At 43.1% G+C, this 13250-nt stretch overlaps 1 protein-coding gene across 1 annotated transcript in view; it reads right to left on the bottom strand.

Annotated features, from left to right (window-relative positions):
• ERI3 (ERI1 exoribonuclease family member 3) overlaps positions 1-12666 on the bottom strand; it is a 122396-nt gene extending 109730 nt beyond the window's left edge. Inside the window, exon 1 of the mRNA XM_008640790.2 lies at positions 12367-12666. Coding sequence (XP_008639012.2) covers positions 12367-12666 — 300 coding nt within the window. The remainder of the gene's footprint in view (positions 1-12366) is intronic.
• Positions 12667-13250: the final 584 nt, after the last annotated feature.

Raw genomic sequence — 13250 nt, 5'->3', positions numbered from 1 at the left:
AGGCGCGGGAATGAGAAAGTAAAAAAAAAAAAAAAAAAAAAAAAAAAAAAAAAAAAAAAAAAAAAAAAAAAAAGTTAACAGTGTTGAAATGCCCAGGTGTAGACATTGAGCAGTGAAGCTGCAAAGGACTCAAGGCTTAAGCATTTCCTCATGGTCAGCTGAGCCACACCCTGTGCGTGCTACGCTGGATGAGGCAGAGCAGATGGCTGGGCTGGGCACATCCTTCCCCACAGCCATACCACCCCACTGAGAGTCACCAACTTTTCCCAGGAAAGAGAGCAAACTTGACCCAGGGGTTGCAAGAGAAGGAGAAGGCACATGCCAAACACTTGAGCGTTAGCCAGATTGCCTGTTGTGGTGCAGCCAAACTCACCAGCTTCAGCCACCCGGGAGGACCCATGGAAACACAAGAGAGAAATGCTGGATACAGCTGATCCTCCCTTCAAAAGGGCCACCACAGATAGGCTCTGAAAGCAGCACATTTCTGTTCAGAAGGAAAACAGACTGCAAAGTTTGAAGTCAATGGACAGGCCGCCATAACAGAGCCAGGCTTAACTGCAGGATAATACCATCCCATCTTTCAAATTGGTCTGGGGCATCTCACTGCCCCTTAGGTCTGCATCCCAGCCAGAGGGCGACCATGGAAGCAGGCAAGCCCACGGCAAGGCGAGACGAACATTCCCCTTCCAGAGAGGGACACACACCGGCTGGATTTCACAGCAGGGCTGTGTTGCAATGCTGGGATGTGTCCTAAGGGACCAGAAACATCCTCAGGGGCCATCAAGTGGCTGGATGCAAAGAGACACTGAAAGACAGCCTGCTGCTGATCTGATATACAAAGGCGTCACTCGCCTTCCAGAATCAAAGGCAAAAAGCACTTCCAGGAGGGTCGGATTAAGACAGACGGAGGAAATAAAAAGCCATACTAAAAAAAAATGTGGAAAATTTAACAATATCCAGAATTACTGTAGGTCTGTGGGAAGTGCATGGCCAGGAGCAGGGGTGGAACCCCAGAGGCAACTCGAGAATCTTAGGAGAAAGTGCAGCCACTCTCTTGGGCTTATTGGGTCAGTTTTTGAAGCAAGTGGTAAAGAACCTTTCCCAAAAGGCTGTTTATCTGCACGCTTCCTATAGCAGAGATTTTTCCAGTCTCTGGCAGTGTTTGCTCCACTGGTATCTAAGGCAACAGATACCAGCCCCATGAAATCAGCCCCACTCCTCACTAACGACGTTAGCCAGTCCTGCAATGAAATTTAACCTGTGACACTGCTGTACTTTTCATTTAAACTTTCATTTGGAGAGAAGCAGTGTTTGGAGACCCTGCAGTTTGTCCTGCTAATAAAGACAAGTGTTGGGACCTTTAAAGGTGCCATTCATCTTTTGCCTTTATTAAATTCAATTTTCTTAAGCCCATGATACATCATGAAATTAAGAGTTGACATTCCTGCAGAAACAAAAATATCTATCAAACATAAACAGAAAGGGGGGAGAAAAGAGGCCTCTATTACCAAGAATTTATGGCTTAAAGTTGATCTGTTTCCACTTTTTTTCTCTCTCTCTTTTTTTTTTTACAAGCATATGGTTTGTTTTAGATATCTGAAATGTTATTACAGATCTAGAATTTCATTAGTAATTATTATGAAACGGTGAGCACTTAGACACTCACACACACAACCAACCCCCCAACAGACTGTGATGCAGGAAGGCAGCCGGGTGCTCTCTCACGTTTCACAGCAGCCCAGTGAGCTCAACATGCTCAGCTCCATCTCCACCATTCAAGGACCTTCACTGCTTCTTCCCAAGCAGGAAAGGTGAAGGAAAGCAGCATGAGGGAGTTAAGGGCAGAGATTCACTGACACTTCCTTTCTTCTATCAGAGCCTGATCACCCGTGAGTGTTACCTTGAGAGCCTCACATATTTCCGCTCCAACACTGAGTAAATGTTCCAACTTTGGCAGTGATTTGTGCCAGCAGCACATGGGGCTTCTAAGTCTTCCCTCTGCCCCCACCACCAGCTTTTCCTTATAGCACAACCAGGAGTTATGGATACGCTAAAATAATGCTGAGGGTGTCCAGAGGCTGCAAATAGCCGCGAGCTACCAGAAGAACAAATGTACTCATTTGAATTTTGCGAGCACTGCAATTAGGTATTTTATTTAGCACTGCAAAGTAACTTGAAAGGAAATCCAAGATTCAAACCAGCACCAATAAATAAGCGGCTTTTTATTTTCCTTTCATTGTCAGAAAAGTTGAACATGTTTTCTGTTGAGAAATTCTGCACAAGGCTCCCAATTACAGGCATTTGCATTTATATTGTTGGAACACAGAGCTTCTAAAATCAATATTAACACGCTTAAAGAAAAAAACATCAGCACCCTGTCCCTCCCCTCAGCTGTGCCCCCAAACACAGTAACAATAGGAACCTACAGAGCCAGAGGCTTATACAGATCCATTACCAGGTCCGTTCTCTTTACAACAATCCTGCATTTACCATTTCAAGGTACTTCAAGCAAATCTGTGTCACAGCTTCCAGAGAACTTTCGTATTTTCTAAAAAACCAAGGGTATTAAAAAAAAAAGTTCCAGGTAGAAGCCTCCTGTGCAACCTGGCTGTCCCAAGCCAGTGGGTTGAGCAGCAGCAGGGTAACTGTGGCATGGCTAGGGACTTTCTTCTAAGAGGGATTTGAAAAATTCTTAATGGCATATGAAAGCACTGCTATAAACCCAGCCTTTCCCTACCCAATCGTCCTACATGAAAGTCCCTTCCCTTTAACACTGGAGCAGGGATGCACCAATTCAGCTGTCTTGATCTTCTTGCTGATAAAAGAAATGAACAAGCACATAACTACACTTGCTAACCAATTTCTTGTCAGAGAAGAAAGCACCTGAAATTACACTAATTCCCGCAGAGGAACTTTTTTGCTTATCCTTTTGGATCTGGGTACCACTAACATCATTATACAGAAAGAATAAAGTGCTCGGCAAGAGCTTCCCAGCTCTCAAAACCTTTTAATCCAGAAGCATATGTACAAAGTGGACAGGGCACGCTTCAGGACACAGAGTTATATATTTGAGGAAGACTGTATGGCCTATTCACTTCAAAAACTACCAGAAAATAATTTATCCCTTACTCTAACCCCCATGTGAAGAAGTTTAATAAACACAGGAATAAAAGATGCCCATAAAAATCAGAGCTGACTGCTCAAAATGCAATAAAAACAAGCAGAGGCTGTTGAGAGAAACGGATTTTGTCTGATAAGGAAAAGCATAAAACTTCTTACCAAAAGAACCTTTTACACCTTCAAAAAAGGTAAGGGCAGAAGAAGCAACGGAGTGTCTGTGGAGGGACAGAGCCTCAGTACCAGCTCTGTCCATTGAACCATTTTGTTCAAGGATGGTTTTTTTCCCCCCTCTCTTTAAAGAAAAAAAAAGTCATTTTATGCACAAGGAGCTTATTTCTTAAACAAACACTCGTGTTTTTGATTTACACCACGGGCTGCTCCTAAATAATTTATGGCGGGTTAAATTTATTGCACAGCCCTGGCCGGCTGCAAATTCGAATTGCCAAATAATTAGATTTTAGGGCAATGCTTATAAATTATCCGCCGATTTGTCCGGACTTGTTTGTCAGTTGCTTTGTGCTTCAGGTCATCTTTGGCATTTCGCTGTTTGTGTTTTAATTGCTGATTTACACTTTGACAGATGAGAGTTGATGCCTCCAAGATCGGGGAGAGGGTGTGGGGGGGTTGAAAAGCAGAAAGAATCAGAGCTTTTAAAGCCTTGTGATTTTCCTTTTTTTCCAAGGCAATTAAAATCGAAAAGGGACATAGTAAGGACAGCACTAGCCTAACAGATCTGCCTCCCCAGTTTCCATCCTCTGCCTTAATTATTATTTTAACTAAAGCCATTTCCAAGTGAGCAGCCTTGCACTGGTCCTCAGGGGCAGTAACCAAGATGACCTCATAGGTCTTTTCCCCACTTCTAAATTTTTATTAAACTAACCAAAACAAGTACCATAAAGGCAACACCTCTCCAGTGCGGAATAGCAGGACTTCTGCTGAATCAGGGCTATGCTGGCTTTCCAGAGGATGTCTGCCTGCACACACAGCACGGAGCCTCTCAGCACTTCAGTCCTGGCTAAGTTACTCTGTGTACTGATTAAACCTGTCAAAAGGTCTTTGGGGAAGCAGCTGACCTCCAAATTTCTTTTTTCTACCACTACCTAGCTTAAAATACACATATGCACACACCTAACAATTTGATACATTTTAAAACAACTACTATATCCCAGAAAAGTGTGAAGGGAAATACACATCAAAAACAAAACACAAGAGAACTGGCAGGAATATGGGAAGATCACAAAACACTGTGACAAGATGATGTGAAGAGCAATTCTACTGCCTGACCATTGAATATCCAATGCTTCTGCTTCCCCCTGCTCTCAGGTGAATCTCATTGCCTACCCCCAACACTCAGGCACTGAAGCCCAATGTCAAAGGCTGGATTTCCTCAAAGATAAATTTTGAGTTGGATTTTATGTTCTGCACTGACATCAAACATGGCTCTTATTTCCCAGTGCTTCCTTACAACTCTGAGGGTGAGGGACCATTTCTCTTTCTTTAATAGAAGCTGAAATCCCCATCTAATCACATGCCTCCAGGAGCTTCAGCTTTAAAAGAGACATCTAGTCCATGCACCTGCCTGAGGGCAGCATCATCACCCCCTAAATAATTTCTGACTTTGTCTAGGCTGTTTTTACCGACTCCAATAAGAGAGACTCACACACTCCCCAGGCACTCACTCTATCCTCCTGTTTCATTAGTCTTATCATTGGAAAGTTTTTCCTAATGTCTAATCTGAATTTCCCTTGCTGTTGTTTAAATTCCTGACTGCTCTTCCTACCCACAGCAGACACAGGCCAGAACATTGCCTTTCTCATTTTTGCAACAAAGACCTCATCTTATATACACCTCTCATCACTGCACTAAACACAACCCCAATGCCATCCAGCCTGCACTCACAGTTGCATTTTGCAGACCCCTGGTCACACACACCGATTCTCTTCTTCACCCTTTTGAAATAGTATATATATATATTTTTTTTTTTTAAAGAGTATGGGAACCAAAGTGAAGTACTTCATCAGCTCAAGTCCCTTCTTACAGGGCCAACAAAAGGAGGATCCATGTCTCACAAATGACACTTTTCTCCTAAACTTACTGTTGTGGTCCTTGGGAGTTTTTCATTCCTGCCATTGCACCTGAAATCTTGACAGCAGGCTCACAACCCTTGCCCTGCCATCCTGAACAAAACTTTCAGTAATCACTTCCTCCCAGGCTAGTTCCTACCTCTCACCACCAGCATCATCTCTCCCTGCCAAAACCCACTAAGCTATTCTGATTCTTCCAGCAGGACCTAGACATCAAGAATAAGGCAGAATTTCCCTCCTCTTTTCACACACGGGATGAGAAATATAGACCAACAGACATCAACACTTCAACTTGTTTCTTCAAGCACTATTGACATATATTTAACCACCCAGAACATCTCTACTGACACAGCCAACAACAATTTAAGCTTGACAGTTTGGGAGAAGTTTAGCACTCAATCCAGGTTAAAAACAGCACACATGCACATTTCCAAGTACTACCTTTGCACTGCAAGATGGCAACGACACTATATCCTTTTTCACATCCACTCCTCTCTATGGCAGACAAAAAGCCTGTGCAGTCCCTGTTGCAGAATTATCACATCATTTCAAGACCCAACCTCTTCACCTGATATTGAGCAGGACAAATGATCAATGTTCCCAACGACACTAAAACATCTGGGATGGGTAGAAAGGGCACATTAGTGCATGTAAATGAATACCCAGGGTTTTACAGACATCACAACTAGCTGCTGATGACAGCGCATTTCTGCCTGACAGAGAGGAACTAAATAACGTTACAAAGGGTATTTTGCCAGCTAACAAGTGCACAGACCAACAAAAACAACACAGGGATGGTTGCACAGCAAGCTTGGCATAAAGGGGAAAAAGCCCACAAGATTTACGCATGTCCTGTGTCCTTCTCACTAAAAGGGTTGAGTTGCATTGCTTCTTTATGAGGAAGGTTTTGTTCAAAGTGAAGACAAGACCACTTTAACACAGCAAAGACCATTTCCCAGGAACCACAGCAGCCTGAAGAGCACCATCCCCAAGTAGCACTAGATGGATGCCATGCCATAAAAGAATACTGCCTGTTTTTAAAACATTATGCTGGGAGTGATGCAAAATACTCCCCATACCTCAGAGGCTGCAAAAGAGCAGCAGGCACACACCGATCATCGACAACTGCACAGGGCCACGCACACAGCAGGACAGGCACAGCAAATATACAGACCTGTGACATCCACCCCCTTCACTTCAGAAATGCACAATGGGAGCAATTCCAGCAGCACATGTAGCCCTCATCAGTGGCTTTACAGAGAGGTGAACAAACCTTTAAACACGATCCAGCAGACTTGCACATTCCTGAGCTAGCCAGAATCTTTTCTTTTCAGGGTGACTGCCGCTCAACTGCTTTCTGCTGTAACAACAAGTCTACTTAACTTTGCAACTTGTCACCTAAACGATGTGTAATGTTTGCACAGCTAAGGATACAGTGTTCAAACAGCACAGGTGGGGAATTGCACGCTGGGATGCATAACTGATGTGGGGTCTCCACATACTGCGAGGGAAAGGGCAACATGACTGATTGCTTTAAAGTAGTCATCTCATTGGCCTGTCAATAACCAGCCAAAAGCTGAGCAGGTTAGGTCAGGTTAGGACTGCAGCCATTGGCCACCCGAGTGCCTTGGTATTTTAGAGTTGTTGCTATAATAATGCTGGGTTTATATCTTTAAATAAGAAATTGCTTTGAATCTTTTTTCATACATGAGATGACTTGCCTGGTGGTCTCATGGTTGTGCTCTCCAGGAGATTTGGGTTCAGTAACTGTTCATGTGCCCTAGCTCATCAGGGTTTAAATAAATACAGCTAATGCTGTTGCCTGAAGTTATAACCCACCCTGTCAGATTGACATGGGTCACAGTAAGGTTGTTCCCACTTGCTGGGAGAATGAGGGAGATCTCCAAGGCAAAGTGAGTGCAGGTCTGAGATGCCAGGTGCGGTGTAACCCTCTAAAGCTACAAGGCCTAAAGAAGTTTGTTCAAAACTCAATGCAAACAAGAAAATCCATCTGAAAGGGCTCTTATATGAACTGTTTCCTGCCACTCTAGGAACTCAAAGCATTCTGATGTAAGACCAATGGCATAACAACAGCCATAACTGGCAAAGAGATGATAAACATATATATTTACTTACTTTCAGTAAAAAGAAAAAAAAGCAACTTTTAAGTTGCTAAGTTAAATGCATTTTTAACAGCATTCCTCTAGAAACAGTATTGTAAGAAGCTGAATTGAGAAGTAAGTAATTAAAAGTACACCCAAGCCTAAGATGCATGAACATAGGTAATTGCAGATTAATATTCCACTATAATACTTATGCTGAGTTAAAGTTGCCATGGGAAACAAGCCTGAATTTCTTTACTTTTCAGCAACTCACAATCATCCTCAATAAGGGTTTTGGCAGGTGATTTCTAGTGCATTGAGCTTAACAGCCACACGAAAACAGTGCTAGAAGAAAACTACTACGTGGGGATGTCTAGATAGAACAGGCAGGCACAGGCACACACATGTCCTTTATCCACCTCTGGGTAGGATTGTGACAATGTCTGTTACTGTGTGAGACATCTGCATTCCTATCCTGGCCTTCAGCTGGGATTGCCTTGATGCAGTCTCCACAGAAAACCACATGGAAAGCACACAGAAGGTACCTTGCAGCCTGCTTCCCAGCAGATAAGCAACCCCTCCATTGCTGCCTCCTGCAAGAAGTTTGTGATTTCAAGGACAAATTCCTCCAACAAAGTAGCTTCAGCTATGGCTCCCAAGGCAGCCTCCCTATCCTCTACCTAGTCACCTATGCAGAGAGCTTGGCAGGCACTGCACATCTTTTGATATGGCCTAAATTTGGTGGAAATCAACATCCATTCCCATTACAAGGTCAGTCTATAAATCACAGCACCTCAGGAACAGAGACACACGGCTCAGTTGTCCCTGCTGCAGGAACAAAATCGCACACAGAACAGGACAGGCAGCTGTACAGATCATCACAGCCACTCCAGCTGCACCTGCCTGTCACTGGGAGCTGGAACCACAAGACGGATGTCCAAGGGAAAACACCTGTAATGTCTTTTACAGCAGCACTCAAGCAAATAGAGACTGAACCTGATATAACCTTCTCCTTCATTTGTACTTAATATTATCTTACAGAAGGACTGGCTCCTATTTGTTAATACACTTTTGCAAATCACAATATGTACTATGATCATCCAGATTTGTTTGTACACTTAAAAATAAATTAGTCACTGAACATCTGCTTAGTCACAGTGTCAGTGTTTACGGTTTTGTTGAAATGGTGAGTGATGTTTTGTATTTATTAGTATGTCCAGTTTCATTTGACAGCAATTATAATTAAAAATTCTCCCCAAATAACAATCTAAATGCATGCTAAACAGATTTGAAGTATCTAGGATACACTAACAAAAAATATCAAGATATTTTTGCATTTAAAAAGAACTGTTTAGGAGGACACAGAAAACATTGTCTGTAAACAATTTATTCTGCTTCTGGTCACAACCTTCTTCAGCAATGAGAAGATCTGAACATTTCATACATTCCCTTTACAGAGAGTTTGAAAGAGGCAAATTTCTAGTTCCCAAATGATTATCAAATTTGAGTGAATCTGAGACACTCAACACCTGAAAAAACTGACATGAGAAAAGGCAACTTTATCATTACCAAAGGCTCATTTAGCAGCTTAGCAACTCCTAGATACAGCTCCTCCTACCAGGTCAGAGGTCTGATGCTCTTTTACACTTCCAGGCAGTAGACATCCAGAGCTTGAATTTTATTTGATTTTCATTTAAGTAACTTCAATAGATCAGAGATTAACATCATATACAGAAGGCTAATTTCAAATTCAGCTTTGAACAGATCTGATTTCTACCTTCAGACTTTTTATATTTAAACCAAATCATTTCTTTTCATCCACTTGGCTGAAGTTGAACACAAGATACTTGGCTTGCTGACTGAAAGAAGCAAACCTTCTTATTGCATTAATAAAATAAGGTTACAGGCAGCCACAGATGTGTCTGTGGAGCTGCTTAACACAGTCACTGAAAGCACTGACCACCATAAACACTGGTGTCTACAAGGACAAAGGGACAAAAAAGCAAGACTCCCACTTATTAATGCATCTTCTCATGAAGCTAAAGCTCCAGAGGTACCCAGCTCTATGGGCTGACAGTGTATAAAAGCAGAAGGTACTTATAAACTCTTACCAGACAGTAAAAGAAAAAACTCAGAGCTGAAAAATGAAACACGCCACCACAGTTCAGGGTCCACCGACCTCCACAGAATGACAGCTCTCAACTGACCCCACTGGGCTTCGGATCACATTCCAAAGGCACAAGGTAAGCTTTAAAGAGATGCGAGAGGCCAGCCATAAACATCTCTTACTGCCAACCCCTAATGACCTTTGGCTGGCTAAAACACTACAAGACACAGACTGTGCAGTTAAACCCCCCCACGCCTTCTTTTCTCCCTGGGATGGTCCCATTATTCATGAATACATCCAGAAAACCAAAGAAGCTGAACAGTTTCTATGTGTATATAAACAAGCATTTTGATGGAGGGGCGTATCTGCTGAAAGCTATCAGAAGTCAGGGCTGCAAGGATGCTCCCGTTCCTTTGTGGGTGTAGGGCAGGGAACATGAAGTACCCTTGATGCCCGACCCAGGAGTGACTGGTAAAGCACAGGCCAGCGGCCACAAGGCACTCAGCCAGCAGTCCCAGCCACTGGAGCCACAATGCAGATGGCTTCCCAGGAGAATACCACTGTCCTTGACCCTCCTTGATCCCCATTACAGAGGCCATACTATGAGACCTCAGAGAGAGATTGGACAATATGAAAGGGAATGGAAATGAAGGGGTCTTTAGGGCTCACGAATGAGCATGAAGGACTTCCCCAGGGATAAAGCCAGCAAGGTTGCCAGTTACAGAGGAGCACGAGTAAATACAACGGGAGGGGGAGCAGATGTGGCAGTCACACATATTAGTGTACATAAAAAGATAGCTCTTTCAATAGTTTCTAGTAAGAAGCCAGAATATTTTGAAGAGCAGTTAGTGAGAAATGTGAAATGTGCTGTATGGTGGCAAGTGAACTCGTTCAAGACTTTTAGGCTGAACTGGCTAAATTTACAGCTCTGCTTACCCACTTAAAGTAACATGGATCCCAGCTTAGCTTAGCGCTGTATATACAGCCTTCTCATCAAATCCCAATGTATTTGAATTTCATTGTATCTAGACTTCTATTTTGCAGGCATTAAAATAAAAGCAGAAGAACTATCAGAATCACAGTGAAGATCAGCACCTGACCATTTCTAGCTCCCAGGTCTGACCTCAGACCAAACCTCCAAAACCTGTCTATCAATCCTGCAGTGAAAGATCCTGTCACTAAAACTTTGCAGAAAACATTGCTGAAATGCACGGCACCATTTGCTCACCATGATATACAGCTTAGCAGCAACGAGGACAAAAGCCATGCTGGTCAGCAAAGAGATAAGAGGTAGGTAAGGGCATCAACTAAAGTCTCATTTTATAAAGCTTCCCAATTTTGGCAGGCACCTTCAGCCTTTCCAGCTACATTGAGCCCCACGTTGCAAAAGTAATTTCTTTATTTGTCAAACTAATTTGTTGGTGAGGATGTGAGGGACTGACAGCCCTTTCAACACATTATATGATGCAGACAGGCACTGAACACAGCAGACTGGAAAAACAACACTGAAGAACATCTCCACCTTAAAGGTGCTATCTCACCAACAAAATATATAGCAGATCTGCATTGGCCCAGACCATTACTTTCCCTGGCAAGGACTTGGGGACAAAGCTCCTTAAAACAGTAGTAATCATATTCCACTCATGCTCCTTTTTACTGCCAGCTGTAAACTAGCTCCACATGCATCATGGTTTTGCATCAAAATGTGCACAGACCAAACCCATATCCAAAGGGACAAGGTAGATCCAATTTACAGCTTTGACAGGTCTGTGCACCCGAGGCGGAGCATGCAGGAAATAGCCTGACATCTCACTTGGAGAGTGGTTAAGAGCCTGCTAGCAGAACTGGATGCAGAGCCACAACAGCCTCCCACAAAGAGCCAGCAAAAGAGCAGAGAATTTGCTATCCATTTTTCAAGAAACACGAAGGGCAGGCAGCACCCACCAAGGCACTACTGGGCAAGACAGGAGTCAAGTTTGATCCTAACTTGCAGCAACCCTGTGTTAGGACAAGCACGGCACTGGGAAATGAACACGCTGCATCGAGTCACTTCAGTAATGAGACATCACACGGAAAACTGCTTAAGCCTTTCATATAGTAGAAACAAAGCACAAGGAAGTTGTGCAATGGTAATATCAATGCAGGTATTACCAGCAACACATGCAGACCAATTGCTTGGCAGAGGAGGGTGAGTTCCCTTTAGACTCAGAAATTCTGTTTGTTCGCTACCAACCTAATATCAGGGTTTTTTTCTTTTTAGTACAGTTTTCCAGTTGAAAACCTAGGCACATCCTGCTGACAACTGAGAATATTTTTACTAATCTGTTCTACACTACTATGGAAGAACTGTTTGCAGAAAAGCTCTGTACTTCATCTGGATCTCTGTATGTCTTAAGTGGTAGAGCACTGGAAGATCTCTCTGAAGCTGAACTCTTCCTGCCTCAATACATTCCAGAGTTAGAACACAGGCAAGATATTTGATCTTGCTGAAATTATCTAAAAACTGTTTTTCTTCTATACTTAGAAATACCATTATGCTGCACATATTCTCATCATTCAAAATATTCTTTTCCTAGAGCTGTTCACTAACAACAGCCTTTTTCCTTGCAGAATCAACACGGCTGCCATCTATTAATGCAAGTTTCCAGCCAAAAACTTTTAGACCCTTCCCAGTTCAGACAAATGACAAGTACACGTGACTTAAAGATGTTTTCAATAACACATGAATTGTCACTTCCTTGATGGAAATCAGACTCCTTCATTCATTCTCACCAATTCCTGGCATTGCTCCTGAGACAGCAGGTGACTGGCAAGAGGCCTGGAGAACCAGCAACAGAAAGTAGGTGGGACAAACCAGAAAAAATTAGTGAGCCAGCACTATGCTTTCTCCTTTTACCTCTCAGAAGAGCAGCAGCAACTTGCAAGATGATAATTAACAGGATTAACTATTTACCTGAGGATGAATCTGCGGTTTATCACATGTAGCCTCAAAATCCAGCACTAAGAAGTAGTGATATCTCTGTGGAGGGAAGGATGACATTGCTGCCATGGAAGCTCCAAAGCCGTGGGACGCCAGTTTCCTGCTTACGATGGAGCTGAACCCTTTGAGAACACCAGCTGGGAGGAGGAGGGACACAGCTTGTCTTGCCCTTGAAAGTAAGTTTTGGGGAAACTTTGCTGCTCCAGTATGGAGAAGTGCTATCATTGAACATCCAGAGGCATCTGAAACTGAAGAGAGACTCATGTTACTCATTCACATATACATCTCATCCCTACTGGTATCTCTTCACTGTCCTCCTCTGACAGGGATTCCCTTTGTGCTTCCCAGTGGACGTTCCAGCATCACAAACCCGAAATAACACAGTAACCTGCCCTAAGCAGAACAGATGACATTTGGACTGAGCTTAAGGTGTCCAGAATCACAGGCAACTGAAAATTAACCTCTGCAAATGACTCTAAATTAAGAACTATGAGATACACAACAGTCATGGCTCCAGGCACCAGATCACACCCCATTACAGCATTGCTGAACCTCATTACAGCACAACACAACACGAACCAGCTAAAACACAGAATATCCAATCTAAGCCCTGCTGAAATTTCTGAGGCCTTTCATCTTTTCACATACAATGCAGTTTCTGATACACGGTAAAAATAAAACACAGCAATACACATACCAACACTACAACTTATCCAAACAGCTTGGCCCTGAAATGCCTGCCAGTTGCACCAAAACACTGCACTTCCATTACAAACGCAGGTGGCTGGTGGCTGGAAAGCTCCTCCCCAGGAAATGTCTCATTTGCTCTGTATATAAGGTTTCTCAGAGATACTGTT

This window comes from Corvus brachyrhynchos, unplaced genomic scaffold (assembly GCF_000691975.1).
Source record: "Corvus brachyrhynchos isolate BGI_N302 unplaced genomic scaffold, ASM69197v1 scaffold48, whole genome shotgun sequence".
Classification (NCBI taxonomy): Eukaryota; Metazoa; Chordata; class Aves; order Passeriformes; family Corvidae; genus Corvus; species Corvus brachyrhynchos.
This window is presented reverse-complemented; position numbering and strand designations above follow the sequence as displayed.